The 19,443-nt window shown below is 36.8% G+C and overlaps 1 protein-coding gene across 1 annotated transcript in view; it reads right to left on the bottom strand.

The window, feature by feature from the left end:
* Window positions 1–19,443, bottom strand: part of LOC144448932 (RING-type E3 ubiquitin-protein ligase PPIL2-like) — a 31,258-nt gene that overhangs the window by 5,745 nt on the left and 6,070 nt on the right. Inside the window, exons 7-11 of the mRNA XM_078139309.1 lie at window positions 19,187–19,352; window positions 5,172–5,272; window positions 4,301–4,345; window positions 3,810–3,885; window positions 2,283–2,389 (exon numbers count right to left, since the gene is read on the bottom strand). Coding sequence (XP_077995435.1) covers window positions 2,283–2,389; window positions 3,810–3,885; window positions 4,301–4,345; window positions 5,172–5,272; window positions 19,187–19,352 — 495 coding nt within the window. The remainder of the gene's footprint in view (window positions 1–2,282; window positions 2,390–3,809; window positions 3,886–4,300; window positions 4,346–5,171; window positions 5,273–19,186; window positions 19,353–19,443) is intronic.

Here is a 19,443-nt window from a genome sequence, read left to right as displayed (position 1 = left end):
ATATGCTACAGTTTGGTCTTGTCATGATATATCTTAGTAACATAGTCTGTATGTCAATATGCTACAGTTTGGTCTTGTCATGATATGTCTTAGTAACATAGTCTGTATGTCAATATGCTACATTTTGGTCTTGTCATGATATGTCTTAGTAACATAGTCTGTATGTCAATATGCTACATTTTGGTCTTGCCATGATATGTCTTAGTAACATAGTCTGTATGTCAATATGCTACATTTTGGTCTTGTCATGATATGTCTTAGTAACATAGTCTGTATGTCAATATGCTACATTTTGGTCTTGTCATGATATGTCTTAGTAACATAGTCTGTATGTCAATATGCTACAGTTTGGTCTTGTCATGATATGTCTTAGTAACATAGTCTGTATGTCAATATGCTACATTTTGGTCTTGTCATGATATGTCTTAGTAACATAGTCTGTATGTCAATATGCTACATTTTGGTCTTGTCATGATATGTCTTAGTAACATAGTCTGTATGTCAATATGCTACATTTTGGTCTTGTCATGATATGTCTTAGTAACATAGTCTGTATGTCAATATGCTACAGTTTGGTCTTGTCATGATATGTCTTAGTAACATAGTCTGTATGTCAATATGCTACAGTTTGGTCTTGTCATGATATATCTTAGTAACATAGTCTGTATGTCAATATGCTACATTTTGGTCTTGTCATGATATGTCTTACTAACATAGTCTGTATGTCAATATGCTACAGTTTGGTCTTGTCATGATATGTCTTAGTAATATAGTCTGTATGTCAATATGCTACATTTTGGTCTTGTCATGATATGTCTTAGTAACATAGTCTGTATGTCAATATGCTACATTTTGGTCTTGTCATGATATGTCTTACTAACATAGTCTGTATGTCAATATGCTACAGTTTGGTCTTGTCATGATATGTCTTAGTAACATAGTCTGTATGTCAATATGCTACATTTTGGTCTTGTCATGATATATCTTAGTAACATAGTCTGTATGTCAATATGCTACAGTTTGGTCTTGTCATGATATATCTTACTAACATAGTCTGTATGTCAATATGCTACAGTTTGGTCTTGTCATGATATGTCTTAGTAACATAGTCTGTATGTCAATATGCTACAGTTTGGTCTTGTCATGATATGTCTTAGTAACATAGTCTGTATGTCAATATGCTACAGTTTGGTCTTGTCATGATATGTCTTAGTAATACAGTCTGTATGTCAATATGCTACATTTTGGTCTTGTCATGATATGTCTTAGTAACATAGTCTGTATGTCAATATGCTACAGTTTGGTCTTGTCATGATATGTCTTACTAACATAGTCTGTATGTCAATATGCTACAGTTTGGTCTTGTCATGATATGTCTTAGTAACATAGTCTGTATGTCAATATGCTACAGTTTGGTCTTGTCATGATATGTCTTAGTAATACAGTCTGTATGTCAATATGCTACACTTTAGTCTCTGCTTTATATAATGTATACTATGTTTTGCCATTGGTTGGGAAGAGATGAAGTTCAGTATGTCAAGATTTACACATTCTTAACCCCGCTAATGCCAAATATTTTTCTGCAGAAATTATTTTTGGATTGTGGGGTTAAGAAGTACTTTCCTGCTGAAATTATTCTAGACTTTTGCAAAACTTGTCACATTACTATTAGACTTGAATCAGAGAAATAGTAATTGTTTATGAAATTTTAGTTAGTGAAAAGTCATTCTGACAAGCGTTTTTCACAAACACTGATTCTCCTTATTTTCTCCAATGTTTGATACTGAAGACTATCAACACTACGACTATCAGATTTCAGAACAGTTTATGGCAACATGAGTATAAACATCCTATAGTCTTTTGTATTATACCTATGCTTCACTATAGAAGACATAAACTTTAGTAACAGTATATGGGTGGACAATGCTAGTAGAAACAAGATACATGTGTAGCTCTTTTAAAGGCGAATGCCACTCCAGGAAGTGATTTAGAAGTGATTTTCATAAACTATGGCTTCTGAAGAGTCATTTCATGATTTTACATCACCTACAATTACTTGTGATTTCAGAGAAATAATACATTTCATCTTGCACCTTTATAGGATGTCTTTGCTGTGCAACATGGATTCATGAGAGTCAGTAGAAATAATGTATTCAAGTTGCACACTGAATAATCATGAGAACTGTTTTGCACAGAAGGGTATAGGCACTCAAGACTTATGAATTTATGAAAATGTATCTATTTCCTGGAGTGATGTTCCCTTTCATATACCTATGACTTACCTTTTCACAATGAAGTTCAATGTTTAAGTTGCCTTTGTTTGTCATAACTCTGACATAACCCTTCTTTTTGACACGTTCATATCTGATAATATCTTCATCAATAACAGCTGTAAATAGAGGAAGAGACTTTAATATGAGAGTTCCAAAATGATAATTTTTTTTTTTACAGTGATTGGGTACAACACTGTCTCAAAGTCAAACTAGTTTTGCACATAATGGTGGATAATCTTGCCAATTTGAAGAGTTTCTTCACTGAAAAAGGCTACCATCTTATTCTAGTGTTGAGATAAAAAATTTCACATCAAATACTTATTCAACAGATATGTGGTTTTATTCGATCAAGAATAAACATACAACCAACCACATGTATCAATACACACACAAACACATAAATCCACACTTTTACACACATCCCCCATACATTCACACATGTATAGCCATACATGCACAAACACACATACACCCTTCCATACCCATACTTGTACAAACCACTCTCATATACACACACAGACCAAACTCAAACAAACACACTCACCCACCCACACCCAACTTGTACAAACCACTCTCATATACATGTACACACACAGACCAAACTCACACAAACACACTCACCCACACCCAACTTGTACAAACCACTCATATACACACACAGACCAAACTCACACAAACACACTCACCCACACCCAACTTGTACAAACCACTCATATACACACACAGACCAAACTCACACAAACACACCCACCCACCCACACCCATACTTGTACAAACCACTCTCATATACACACACAGACCAAACTCACACAAACACACCCACTCACCCATACCCATACTTGTACAAACCACTCTCATATACACACACAGACCAAACTCACCCAAACACACCCACTCACCCATACCCATACTTGTACAAACCACTCATATACACACAGACCAAACTCACACAAACACACTCACCCACCCACACCCAACTTGTACAAACCACTCTCATATACACACACAGACCAAACTCACACAAACACACCCACCCACCCACACCCATACTTGTACAAACCACTCTCATATACACAGACCAAACTCACACAAACACACCCACCCACCCACACTTGTACAAACCACTCTCCCATACTTGTACAAACCACAAATACACACACAGACCAAACTCACACAAACACACCCACCCATACCCATACTTGTACAAACCACTCTCATATACACACATAGACCAAACTCACACAAACACACCCACCCACCCACACCCATACTTATACAAATCACTCATATACACACAGACCAAACTCACACAAACACACTCACCCACACCTATACTTGTACACACACACACACACACACACACACACACACACACACACACACACACACACACACACACTAACACCCTTGTACAAACCACTCTCACACATCCACACAATGATCATGTGAACTTTGAAAATTTCTATTTCTTCTTGAAATTGTCCATGTCATGATACAACTCTTTCTCTACAAACAATTATGAAATAATTAACCTACCAGCCTCATGTTGTGTGACTGGTGCTGCTGCAGTTGATGTAAAACCTGCAGCTACAGCACCTGTACTGTAGTGAGCCTGAAACAAAATATATAAGAATATAAACATTTAATTCTCCAAAATGCTGACAATATTTGAAAGTGAGCTATTTTTGACATGCTTTGACCTACTAAATTAATCTTTTTGTATTTGTAATGTTAAGAATTTGACTAATTCTAGTTTAGAAAGACTCCTGTGTTTACCCTACCATCTATGGCACAGTTATACACATAATCATTGTCATTGCTGTCATAATTTGTCATGATCATGATCATCACCACTTTGGAAAGCCATTTGGGACCTTCTCTGAAAACTCAAATTATGTGGCATATGCCCATAGAAGTCATTATCATCAACTATTAATAGTGGCAGTGAAACTTGGTTCATCACCTTGGTTTACTGCTCATCATAATGTTTCTCATTTACTTTTTAAGATTACAAACTTTATACTTACTGCATTTGTCCTGTCAGCCTTCTTCACATCTTCCTGTTTCTCTTCCTAGACCAAATAAAATAAAAATTCAATAACTGTACTCTAGTCAATTCCATTGTAGATATAACATAGTCATATTATGAGCTGTGAATGTTTTATTGCACTATGGTGAATAACTGACTATCACCCATAGTAATCAGTACAAACATTACACAAGACTGCCACAAAGTGGTTGCTAATATGAGGTGGCCTACATTTCAGGGTGAAATACAGGTTACAGGTTGCAAGACTTCCTATACTTACATACCTGTAATAGGGAACTTGCAATCCAGACTGAGCATGCTCAGACGCAAAGGACTATGGGATTATCTGTGGTTATTGTAATACCTAATCTGGAGCTACTGATAAAATTAACCTCCCACAATTGTCAGGGTAACTATAAATTGGTTATTTGTTACAACAGTGTATCAACATTGTTTACAGTACTAATTGATTAGTATTTATTATCACATTTCCCATGATGCAACATTCAACATCGCAGGTTTGCAAGTTCCATATTTGACCAATAATACTTGGTAATCAAAAAGATTAAAATTTAATTTCTGATTTGTGTTGAATACTTCTTTGTTAAAGGTTTAATTAGTGTTGAAAAGAATTGTTAGATTCTTTACACAGACTTTAAGATTAGGAGTATAGAGCATCTTACTCTGATCTTAATTCAGTGGGAGAGAACACTAATGTATTGAAAATAAATTCCAGGCAAGAATTAGGGTCAAGAAGTATCAAAACCTCTAACATGTTAAAATGAAACTGTCTTCCAAATAAGCAAAATTAGCGACTGTATATAGTATATGGACATGTTATACAAAGAGGAGAGACATATAAAGTTCACCTTTGGTTTATATTCTCTGTAAAGTTCATCTAAAATTTCCCTTGTTTCCAATGATGTAGCCTTCAAATGGTATCCTGGGTCTTCCCTTGCCTTCTTCTCTTCTGAAATAACAATTAATTAAGCCTATAAAAAATGCCCACTCAATTATAGGCCTTTAAATGATAATCTTTGTTCATTAACAAACAGAAGGCTTTTTTAAGTTTTATGTTTCTATCAAAACATCAAAATGTAATTGGAAAATATTGAAATTATTGCAAAATATGGATGTGTGCACCCATATTGTAAAATGTGGTCAAGGGTGAAGGTAAGCACCATCAGGTATAGTCAAGGGTGGGGTAAGGACCATTGGGTACATTCAAGGATACAGGTAAGGACAATTGGGTATAATCAAGGGTGGGATAAGGACCATCAGGTATAGTCAAGGGTGGGGGTAAAGACCATTGGGTACATTCAAGGGTAGAGGGAAGGACAATTGGGTATAATCAAGGGTGGGATAAGGACCATCAGGTATAGTCAAGGGTGGGGGTAAGGACCATTGGGTACATTCAAGGGTAGAGGTAAGGACAATTGGGTATAATCAAGGGTGGGATAAGGACCATCAGGTATAGTCAAGGGTGGGGTAAGGACCATTGGGTATATTGAAGGGTGGGATAAGGACCATCAGGTATATTCAAGGGTGGGGGTAAGGACCATTGGGTACATTCAAGGGTAGAGGTAAGGACCATTGGGTATAATCAAGGGTGGGATAAGGACCATCAGGTATAGTCAAGGGTGGGGTAAGGACCATTGGGTACATTCAAGGGTAGAGGTAAGGACAATTGGGTATAATCAAGGGTGGGATAAGGACCATCAGGTATAGTCAAGGGTGGGGGTAAAGACCATTGGGTACATTCAAGGGTAGAGGTAAGGACAATTGGGTATAATCAAGGGTGGGATAAGGACCATCAGGTATAGTCAAGGGTGGGGTAAGGACCATTGGGTACATTCAAGGGTAGAGGTAAGGACAATTGGGTATAATCAAGGGTGGGATAAGGACCATCAGGTATAGTCAAGGGTGGGGGTAAAGACCATTGGGTACATTCAAGGGTAGAGGTAAGGACCATAGGGTATAATCAAGGGTGGGATAAGGACCATCAGGTATATTGAAGGGTGGGGGTAAGGACCATTGGGTATATTCAAGGGTAGAGGTAAGGACCACCAGATATATTGAAGGGTGGGGGTAAGACCATTGGGTATATTGAAGAGTGGGGGTAAGGACCATTGGGTATATTGAAGGGTGGGGGTAAGGACCATCAGGTATATTGAAGGGTGGGGGTAAGGACCATCAGGTATATTGAAGGGTGGGGGTAAGGACCATTGGGTATATTGAAGGGTGGGGTAAGGACCATTGGGTATAATCAAGGGTGGGGATAAGGACCATCAGGTATATTCAAGGGTGGGGTAAGGACCATTGGGTACAGTATTCAAGGGTGAGGATAAGGATCACTGGGTATATTCAAGGGTGGGGGTAAGGACCATCAGATATATTGAAGGGTGGGATAAGGACCATCAGGTATATTGAAGGGTGGGGGTAAGGACCATCAGGTATATTGAAGGGTGGGATAAGGACCATCAGGTATATTGAAGGGTGGGATAAGGACCATCAGGTATATTGAAGGGTGGGGTAAGGACCATCAGGTATATTGAAGGGTGGGGTAAGGACCATTGGGTATATTGAAGGGTGGGATAAGGACCATCAGGTATATTGAAGGGTGGGGTAAGGACCATCAGGTATATTGAAGGGTGGGGTAAGGACCATTGGGTATATTGAAGGGTGGGGTAAGGACCATCAGGTATATTGAAGGGTGGGGTAAGGACCATTGGGTACAGTTTTCAAGGGTGAGGATAAGGATCACTGGGTATTTTCAAGGGTGGGGGTAAGGACCATTGGGTACATTCAAGGGTAGAGGTAAGGACCATCAGGTATATTGAAGGGTGGGGGTAAGGACCATCAGGTATATTGAAGGGTAGAGGTAAGGACCATCAGGTATATGCAAGGGTGGGGTAAGGACCATCAGGTATATTGAAGGGTGGGATAAGGACCATCAGGTATATTGAAGGGTGGGGTAAGGACCATCAGGTATATTCAAGGGTGGGGGTAAGGACCATTGGGTACATTCAAGGGTAGAGGTAAGGACCATTGGGTATATTCAAGGGTGGGGTAAGGACCATCAGGTATAGTCAAGGGTGGGGGTAAAGACCATTGGGTACATTCAAGGGTAGAGGTAAGGATCATAGGGTATAATCAAGGGTGGGATAAGGACCATCAGGTATATTAAAGGGTGGAGGTAAGGACCAAGGGTGGGGGTAAGGACCATCAGGTATATTCAAGGGTGGGGTAAGGACCATTGGGTACAGTATTCAAGGGTGAGGATAAGGATCACAGGGTATATTCAAGGGTGGGGGGTAAGGACCATTGGGTACATTCAAGGGTAGAGGTAAGGACCATCAGGTATAATCAAGGGTGGGATAAGGACCATCAGGTATATTCAAGGGTGGGGGTAAGGCCCATCAGGTATATTCAATGTGTTTTAAAAACAGAGTTTCAATCTCATGTAACCATTTTATGAGAAATTAGAATTTCATGTCATTCCAAAGACATGAGCCACATTTCATCACTCAGATTCAAATATCTACAACAAATATTACTGTTTGACATATTTTAACTGTCAGTATCAAATGACAACATAGAAATTCATATCTACTAAGTAAGAAGTGGTATCAGAACAAATAATGAGATGTAAGAATGAGTGATTTATCATTATCTGAGTATATGGTATTATTTCTGCAATTTCTTTAATATTTTTGCTATGTTCCTGAAGCACGAGAAACATTTTCAGAAAAACTTCATTCCACCAGAACAGGTATTATACCTGAATGCCTCACCATTGCAAATGTATACTGATAGAGGGCGCCATACAATTCTCTAAAGGTCAGAGGGAATCATGTGCTCAGTCCCTAAGTCACATGACATGCATCAACAAAACCATTCAACTGGGCATGTACAGTGTAGTTGTTTTGCCTTGTAATTATCAAATGTACAGGACTATAAAAGAAATAGTGGAACACAATAACATCAGTTGATGAATTGTTACACGGATGAGTCATACCATGGTAATCTATTGAAGTTGACCTCAATACAGTTTATTCTTCACCTGACATTAGGCTGGCTGTTACTTGTGTCCTTCCCACAGAACAAGTAAACATTGCAGTTCATCTAGACAGGTAGGTGCAGTGATCACAATTTGTGTCTGATTAACAGCTTGACATGGGTACATATAAACATGTTTATTTCATTGTTCTGTGTCTTGTTTAGGTTAGATTGAGTGAGTTTACATATAACTAACTATATATTAATATCCACACTTTACATGTAACAATTCTACATTGTGACCCATTTTAATAGTGGTGACATGGTTTCTCACCTTGTATGTACAAAAGAACAGAATGGCATTTGTAAGTGTGGGTAGGAAGTAAGAACATAGTGTGTGTTTTATCACAAAAGATATACACCATGTACAAACTATGCAGTTTAGATTACTGTATCTGATTATATAACAACACTATTTCATTATGCACAATGGAAGACCAGGCTGTTGGCTTATGACAGTTACATTGCCACAAACACTTCAAAACTGTTAAACATTGCCACATGGATTTCCTCACCAATAGCTTTAGGATTACATAAATGACATATTCTTTCATCTGGGGGAATTCCTTGGTATCATAGTCTTTCAATTGGTAAATCATGTGCTGAAATCCTGAGCTTAGTTATGCTGATTCTATGCCAAACATTATTTACTTGTTCCCGATATAGTTCAAATTCATAATTTGTTCTAAATTTGTTATAGGTACATAATTTGTTGCTGTCAGTTTTTTGAATCGTTGATATCCAAATACTATCAATATAAATGTTTTTTTTTCAGTTGACTACTAAGATTTGTTACATCAGCATCAGTATCAGTTCAGTTCAGTTATCTCAAGCAACTTATTGACAAAGGCTGTCCATGTGTTACCATGACTTTTCTTTTTTGAGGTGAAAGCACATTATACAAGGTTACTGCATTCTCCATTCCTTAATCTGTTTCATAATTTAACATTTGCTTACAGATTTCTATAATGACTGGATAACTTCCCAATTCAGCTTTTGAGGCAATATTACTTGATTTTTTACTGTGTATCCATATACTACTGTAACTGAGTATTTTGGAAGAGTTTCAAAACTCCAAATAACGTACTTTGTCTAAATTTGAAATGTGTGTACTTACAAGGGTTGGACTTGGTTAGTTGCTAGTCAACTACCCCTCATCCACATTTAGTGGTATCCCATAATATTTTATCATTACACCATCTTTCTTTATATATGCATATATCTGGGAATAAATGAAAGTTATGTTTTTCTTTCTATATGCTCTAAGAAATCATTTAGTTTTCCCCATACAGTTACTATCATTCCATTAATTCAACTGATATAGCTTAGGGAGTGTACATTTTTAATTTCCAGGGGGAGGCCGGAGGATTTCTAATGAAGCAATGGATTTTTATTGGTGGCCCCCCCTACAAAAACTGGTATAAATTATCTGGCCCCCCCTAAGACTTCTTGTTTTTATTTCATGGCCCCCCCTGAAACCACTAACAAAAATACTCATAGATGAAACACAGATACAGCAACACATAGATTTGCCAGCAGTTGCTACATGTATTAACTTATTCCATATTTATACTTACTTCAGAATTGAACCAGTGCACAAAGTTGTTGAATCATGGACACTCATAAAATCACAAATAAAGACTATTATTAGTTAAATTGGCTGACAGGATGTCTACTTACAACTGAGGGGTGACAGAATAGACTACTGGTCTGGCTACACTTTTTCTTGGATTTTTAGCCCATTGCTGACATAAATAAATTAGCAAATAAATGAACAAGTAAATATATATATATATTACTTATTTATCACAGGTTTGGAAAAAATAGTGCAAAATTGCACCATGAGGAAACTTTTTTCCATGTGAACATATTCAAATTTTAGGATTAATTTGCAGTGGTTGGTCACACAATCATTTATTATTAATTTAAACACTTCATAAATTACACATTTTAGAAACATTTTTAATTGCAGTGCAAATGGAAAACATGTTATTTAAGATTGAAATACATATTAAGACCCTTCCTATATTATAGTATTCATATTATCTCTACGCAAAATATAAAACACTTCTGGACTATATTTCAAGAGACTTTAGTAAACTGATGCGCTGGGGGGGGGGGGGGGGCAGTACATGTATCACTTCAAAGGGTTGAATAATATTTTTATGAATGCATGGCTTGTTATGAATACATTCCTCACCCAGCACCTGTGAATAATTTTGTGTTTAATTCAAACTCACAAAAGCTATCATATAATACTTGAACCCTACCATGGTGATAGAATGAAAATTTATTGAAACCCATTACAATATTGGTGAGCTCTATATGGAATTTATTAGGGATTCATGTATACAAAATGGCTCAAAGTGCAGTTACTGTTCCACTACAGATTGGGTATCGCCATCTATGAACAGAATACCACATCCTATGCCAGATATGCACAACCCAGGTCATTATATGGATGTGTTTGAAACACCAAACACAAATCGAACTGTTGATGACTACCAACCACGTGCTAACTTTAAAAAGTTCTATGTTTCAAAACAATTAAATGATGAAGCTGCTATTTCTTGTTTTGCTGAGAAATATATTGTCAGTGTGAACAGTGTTAAAAACTACATTGAACATTTGAGAAATTTGGAGAGGATGAAAAACATTAGATCCAGACATCGGTTAGAGGTACAGAAGAAAAGAGAAAACAAGAATTATAATGACTATGACTGGTTGCAGTTATTCATAAGTGGAATTCTAGAAAAACTGAACGTAAAAGAGCTAGATAAATATCTAGACAAGCATAAATTGCCAAAATATAGAAAATTAAAAGGAGAAAAAGTAGACATAATATCAACGCACATACTTGGAACACCTGAATTTAGGTCAAGAAAAGTGACTGCAAATGAACTTCAAACTACAACTACAGACATCTGATCAGTGATACAAACAGTAGTGACTCTGAAAGTGAAAATGCTATAATAGGTGTTATAGACAGTGATGATTGTTTTTCTGATAACTCTGAAACTTCAAGCACGGCTGATATCTCAGACAGTGATTGTGATGAAACAAGTCCTACACAATTTCATGGGAAAGTTACCTTGAGAAGTGGCAGAGTCGCCGGTCAATTTTTGTTTCACTGAATACAAATATTGTGATTTAATAGGTTTGTGCACTGTTTTATCATCAATCCATGTTAAATCTTCTTCTGTAGGACATTGTGCACAGTCAAGTGTTGGGTTTTGCCTATATTTTATTTTATATACATATCTGGCACTTGTCCATCCTGACATTCAGGTTTAGGTTGTTTTTTATGTGGCCCCCCCTAACAGATAGTGAAATTTTTGTTTAGCCCCCCCCTAATTTTTCTTGAGAAAAATTGGTGGCCCCCCTGAAAATCCTCCGGCCCCCCCCCTGGAAGTTAAAACTGTACACTCCCTTAGAACAATTTGCTGGGATGATCTTAATAATGTTGTCTAACCCCAAACATCACCTAAGGGAAGGGTTCAATGTAGCTATCTCACAAAAGAATCTCAGTGAGCAAGTCTAATCAAGTGACTATTTTTGCCACCACTGAATATAACTGAAGTGCTTTCAAATGTCATTTTCATTTTCTCATGAGGGTTTTAGAAATTAAAAGAGGACTGAATGGCCCCTTTACCATGTTTGAATAACAAGGACACTATTCATATCATTATGTAATAGATTATACTAATATCAAAAGCTCTGACACATTCTGTAATAAAAGTAGTAAATAACTAGTATTGCAAAACACAAGATTTTACAAACCCACCATGTTGAATGTTGCATCATGGGAAATGTGATAATAAATACTAATAAATTGGTATTGTAAACAATACTGTTACATTGTTTACAACCATGAATGGTCAATTCATAATTTACTCTGACTATTGTGGGAGGTTTTTTATCGGTAGCTCCAGATTAGGTATTACGATAACCACAGATAATCCTATAGTCCTTTGCGTCTGAGCATGCTCAGTCTGGATTGCAAGTTCCCTATTATTATATATCATTTTTTATCTTCTTTTTTTTTATAGATATTCATCAGAGTCAAGAGATAGTGGATAGAGGATCTAGAACAAAGTTACTGTACATTGGTCATGTTTTTTACTTCCTGTTCGAAAACAAAAGCGAGACAGGTGCTTGTATTTGTAAACAAGGAAACTGACAAAAGTGCTGATGTAACTGACATGAGACACAAGGTGGATTCAAAATGATAATCATGTTCTAAATTATGTTGATATTGTAATCAGGTGAAAAGACATTCCAGGCCTGCATACATGTACAAGGAGCTCTGGCTGGAAGACAACCTCAAAAAGGAATCATGTTGAAATGTTATCACTGCTTGTTCCATGAATTAAAAGCTTAAATTCTTAGTAAGATGGATACACCGGGATTGATAATTTTTGTTTTGGCTGTTTTTCTTGTCTCACAGTCATGGAGTACATCTGGATGTCCAGCAGAATGTTCATGCCATCTAAACATTGTGAACTGCAGCAATCGATACCTGATGTACATACCTAGTGGCATCCCAGTTGATGTCCAGACCTTATATCTAGACCACAACAAAATAACTGAAATTTGCTCCCAAGATTTAGCTGGACTATGGAAGCTTGAAGTATTGTGGATTTCAAATAACAAACTGATATCATTTCAGGAGGCTGTTTTCAGTGACTTAAATAATCTACTTGAGTTGGATCTCAGCTTTAATCAACTACAACCAGACAATTTCACATCAACTTTGTTTTCAAACCTCACAAAACTTCACAAGCTAGATTTGTCCTACAACTTTTTTTTCACAGCAATACCACATCTATACCTTGATCCAGATAACAAAACATTTGTTCTAAACTTAAGCAACACTATGTTGCAACGGGTACCCAAGCAGACTTTTATCAACATAACATCAATGACAGTTCTGGACCTTTCTCACAATTCTATATCTGATGTGAGCTTCAATGACTTGAATCAGCTTGAATCATTGGTTCTTAGTAACAATGAATTAGAAACAGAACATATGAATTTTTCATGTCTTAAATCTCTGCAATATTTGTATCTAGATCACAACAAAATTGAAAGTCTGCCAAAACTACATGAAAATCTATTTCTGAAAGAATTGGATCTTAGTTACAACAACCTTGGCGAGTTAAAGAGGTCAGACTATGAATACATACAAAAGTCCAATTTAGACACTCTGCGACTAAGTTCTAACAATCTGGTGGGTCATTTATCTTGGTCTAAGTTAAGTACACTACATGCATTGTACCTGGATGGAAACTACATAGAAAGTATATCAGAGCCTGAACAAGACATATCTGTAGTTTATAACATTCGTATTTTAGAACTCAGTAACAACTTGATTGACATGATCACCTATCGTGATCTCCAGAAGTGGGCCAGACTGACATATTTAGGCTTATCAGGCAATTCAGATTTGAACATTGAAGAGGATGCCTTTAAAAGTACACCACAGTTGAACTCAGTGTACCTGAACAATACCAACATAGAGTACATTTATAAAAACACATTTTCTGGATTAGGAAGGAGTGAAAATCCAGAGGAATGCCCTTTCCTGATTTTAGATCTTTCCAGTAACCTCTTAAAAGCTCTACATGGGGAAGCCTTCAGTAGTTTTGAGTGGGGTGCTACAGACTGTAACAGTATTAGTATCAACCTAGCAGATAACCCATGGCAATGTGGATGTCCACTACATGATTACAAGCTATGGATGGAATCAATTTTTCCAAAAGATATCCCAAATTTACCAGATATACTGTGCTATGAGCCTGATGTATATCGTGGTCAATGGCTTTCTACGCTTCCTAATAATGTGTTTACCTGTGCTGATGTGAATAGCATAGCTATGGGTGCCACAATTGGGTTTGGAGTTGTATGCCTATTTACTCTCCTCTGTTCAATTTTTCAGTGTTGTAGAGTTCCAACAGGAAAACTTCTTTACTCATACTCAAATGAAACAACTCCTCTATACTCTGAAGATTGTGACCAACGTCAAGCACCTCCATCATACAATACAATCAACTGGTCATAATTTCAATGCACTATAATGTTTACAATTTAAACACATGGATATTGGGTTTTTAGACAAAAATGATATTATAATTTAATCACTACCAGAAAATATGAACTTTGGACAAAAAGGAATATCAGCAAGGTGTAAAACTATTTGTCAAACTTTCCAAGGGAAGATTTAAATTACTCTGTGTAAGAATACATTTGCCAGCACTAACTTTTATAATGCTACTCTAAAGTGGCTTTTTAGATGAAAATTGGGTATTTATTGGATTACTTGAAAAAAAAAGTGAAACAACTTAAACCAAATTCGTTTTTGTAACTCAATAAATTGCAAAAAGCTAAAAAGTGTGTAAAATTTATTATTGTATATGCAATAACAACTACTTTGAAACATTTTTGAATGTTCACATTTTTTGAGTCACAAACATGAATTTAGTATATTATGTTGTTTCACATTGTTTTTCAATTACAAAAACATAGTAAAGTTGTTTTATGAATTAACAAGTCTTCATAAAAGACATAATCCTTAAAATGTGACCGAATCAATGGAGACATGATTTAAAGAAATTGGTGGCAAAAAATAAATACTACAAAGTCTCTGTGATAATGAAGGGAATTGCTGAATTTCAGGAACTGAACCTGAAGATCCAGGTCTAGGTCAAAGTCTAAAAAGAAAAGTTTAAACCTGACAATATGAGTTGATTGGTAAATCATGATTGTTCACAGTAACACTACAAATATGTAGTGTATTTTGATGTATATTGTGATTGTTTACTACAAATATGGGTAAAAATTACACGAGCACCAAAACTAATGTTTGTGTAGAGGTCATTTCTTCACTATTACTTGTAAACATGATTTAAAAGAAATTGGCAATATGTACATACTACAAGGTGTCAGTGATAAGCAGGAATTGGCTTGGTTTTGACATTGACGCAGAGGTCAAGGTCAAAGGTCATTCCCATTCCGCTATGATAAAAGTTAAAACCCTGGAAACAATTCTTATAACAATATTAATATATACCGGGTACAATAAATGTTGTTTATTAAATTTGATCATGTCTTAACTGATAGTAATAGTACAGGTCCAAGCCCATTAAGTGGTTTTAACAGCACACTTTTAGGGTAATCTTTTGTTATTTTATCTACGACAAAGCTGAGCTGTTCATTTGTACTGTAAGTGTAATTGTCTTTGTGAAGGAATTTGTACGCATACATAAATCGATGAGAACTCAATGTCTTGGAATAGAACACTTCATATTTGTTCAACTCTCAGACTGACATATTTATCATTGTTGGTGGTCTTTTCATCACTCCCTAACAAGTGAGAAGTGACCAATCCTTCAGTCAAGTCAACTTGTTATCCTTTGGTGTCTGTAGTTTATGTCTTTTACTAGTATCAATCAATAAACTCATAAATGAATTCATTATTGTAATTAGTCAATTAATCAAGTGATTTGTAGTTAAAACTTGACACAGAAAAGACCTGTTTTTCATATTTCATATGGGTTGTATAGCCCCTTCAGTAGTGAAACTGGCTTTACCACTAAGCTAAGGACTAAACATAGCACTGTCCATGTACAGGGAAATAGTATGTAACTTGTATGGTTTGGGTTAGTTTTGTAACATTACATTTGGTAACTACTGACTATAATATAATCACATCATCACAAACCACAGTACCGTTCTTAACGAGCCGGTCCCTACTGGCCGTGGATGCATTCATATACAATATCCGTACTTATGGCATAGCTAATTTATTCATTTTGTATGTAAACACTACAACCAATCAGATTGCCTCTTACATACCACATGATATACAATACCTTGGCAAGAGACTAGTACGTACACTGAAAACTGACTTGGCCAAGTTGGGTTCTTGTTGCTGAAATTTTATTTTTGCCATCCTACAAACAAGATTTGATTGATACATGTATGAACATAAAATAATGATCTATAAATCTTGCCTCGAAGTGTCAAGCAGGGTTTGTCTGAGCATAGATTTGTTGTACCCTCAGACCAGGAGTTCGATACAATCGTGAGTTTGTAGCAAGTACTGAAGTAGGTTACAACGTGGATTATCTCAATAGGGCCATGGTTACAACAAGCCAAGATTGGCTGATTCAAGTGAGTTCACTCGAGATAATCTTAATTCCATTCACCACTTGTAGTTACTGAATAATAATGTTGGTTTCTTATATAGCGCTTTCCCACTCCGTGCTCAAAGCGCTTTACAATTATTACCCCTGGCTCGGATCAGAACAGCACAACGGCCCTTTTAGTCTTCCTCAACTCCCCGGGGAGCATACAATCCATTGCAGCCATTTAAGCGCATAGGATTAAAGCCTTCACATTGCAACCTACATCCTACCAGGTCCCCAGTTATACAGCTGGGTTGACTGAGGCACAGTCGTGGTTCAAATCTTGCCCAAGGACTTTAGCCACTCAGAAACAAACAGCAGGCAGCGACGGGGCTCGAACCTGCAACCTGTAGATTCCAAGCCGGTCACGCTAACCATTCACCCATCATGACTCCACTACTGAAGTGTTGTTTACCATACTCTTGATTTTACAAGGAACTGAACCTGGGCTGAATGCTAATTAAGTACGACATTTTAGCACAGTGTCTCCAGGCACACGAGTTAAGAACGCCGGGATGACTGCATTCATCACCCATACTAGTATTAATACTTTGTACAGTACCCGTCTATCAGCCTTTAATGTAAATGTTCAACAAATCTTTCCCCGTTCTTACTTTAAACTCTCTAACCCCATCAAATATTGGTTATCCTAGTAGATTTAAATGAGACTAGTAACTTTTACTCGGGTCTTTTGAATCGCTCGTTCACATTCACTCAGTGCATGCATCTGTACAATGTTTGCTATTTACACTAGCTGGCTGTGTCGGACTCAGTTGATCATTGTCGCTAACCACGGCCTCTTTTACTGCAGCATCAAAAATTCACTGTGTGAAAGTCCATCATTTCTGTAGTACTCCCCAATTAAAGTTTTAGGACTTCTTTTGGGAAAGTTGTATGTGTGAGTACCCTGTAGTTTTTTTTTGCATTGCCACAAACACGACAGTTGCAATAATTCGCCATAACATGAGGCCATGTTATCTGAAATGCATTCTTAGAGACGGACTTTGATTGGTCAGATTATCATGTCATTGCTTATGAATATGTATTACATATACGTGAGGCACGGCTTTGATAGATGTAAGATGCCGGAGTTTTATTTCAAAGAAATAATAACTCTGGTTTGCGAGAATGTAAAATCAACCAGGGATTGCACTAGACTTTGAAACCAGTGAGTCCCAGGGACCCATCACTGCTGAAAATATGGGGCCCCTTTTAAAAAAATGGGGTCCTATTTTACTATCATTTATTATCACTCGTATCCACACAAATGTCTTCATAAACATTCACTCATGATAAATCCACACATACACATTGTCATGTACATTATGTTATTAAATACCTTTTATTTTGAATTCATGTGTTGTTACATGTATTCATCAGTACAATGATGCACACTATTATTACATACTCTCCAATACACTTTCCAATACATACTGTGTTACATATTTAGTTCATTCTCGCAAACCACAGCTGTTATTTCTTCCGCAAACTGGTAGGGCACGTAATGGACGGTGTCATAAAAGAGGCCATGGTTTGCGACGATGATTTAGTTATCAACTGGAGGTAAGAAGTACTTCACACATGGAAGTTCCGATCGACATTTCACTAGCACTATGTGATCATGGAGGTGGTCGTATTTTTGTTTACATTCTCACTACTGTAAAAAACCTTGTGTCAGCATCATCAGGAACTTTACATCTGTCTTACGAAACATATATACATTCATAAAAATGCAGTACTAAAGTTGATTTGTGTTGATCATGTGTGTAAAAGAAAAATTACCAATCACATGGGTGATCGATGTTCTTAGTGGAGATGTTTCAGAGAAACTCGTGCGAGGTGTCGGAGTACAGAAACGATTCATGGTTGCGATCGATGTGATACAGATCGAAGTTCTTTGAAAGCTACACACTCCATTGTTGAATGAATCAAAGCCTTTTGAGGATGAATAAAAGTGGAGATCATCGCGTGAAAATGCTCGACAAGTGTCAAAATGTACGCAAATTGCAACATATTTCCCATGCTTGCCGCCATGTTTGATGACATCACCGCCGATGGAAAACCCCAGCATGCATTATCGCTACGTACGTGTGTCGGCATGAGTGAAAGATACCGATGTCATTGTCGATGCCACGTCGGGCGTCAACGTCATGTACGATCAGTTCACACATTCTTTACTCATAAATTACACTTTCACACATCTGGTGTTAGATCAACCTTTTTCTTTTCCTTGTTTGACTGGACTTTTTATTGTCTTTATAAAGACTTTCTCATTGAACAAAATACATTGTCACCGTCACTGAGCATAGATAGTGATGGGTCCCAGGGACCCATTGGTGAAAAATGAAGTGGGTCCCATTGAAATTCATTGCGTCCCGGACACAGGTTAACGCATCAACCATTTGTACATACTTACTAAATGGAAGAGCTACTATCTTGTCTCTGGGTAAAATTTACATGATGGAAGGGATAAGCACTTTTTAATTTTACAACAATGATCATACAATAATAGATTTTACGGAAAAGTATTCCTGCGCTGTTACATTGGGTTATTCAACTCCAGTCATTTGAATAAAGAATTTTTTTTCTTCACTATATCAAATTGTCAAGAGGTCATCTCCATGACATTATACACTAACCTTCATCGTTGACTTTCAGTTTGTTCTTGACATGGTGGAAATCAGCAATGTTGAATTTTTCTAAATGATGAGGATCTTGTAGCGTGATGATGTCTTTCCTGGTAAATGGTTCATCACTTAGTAAGTCTTTCCAATGTTTGGGTTTGATATTGAGAGTTTCCACAGCCTGTTGATTTTGACACACATACATGTAAAAGGTTTAAAGAACCATGATAGAGTGAGCTAAACCCAATAGCACGAGCTAGACCCCAAGGGGT

Source organism: Glandiceps talaboti, chromosome 18 (genome assembly GCF_964340395.1).
Source record: "Glandiceps talaboti chromosome 18, keGlaTala1.1, whole genome shotgun sequence".
NCBI lineage: Eukaryota > Metazoa > Hemichordata > Enteropneusta > Spengelidae > Glandiceps > Glandiceps talaboti.
Note: the sequence above shows the minus strand (reverse complement) of the source record. Positions and strands in the feature narration are given on the sequence as shown.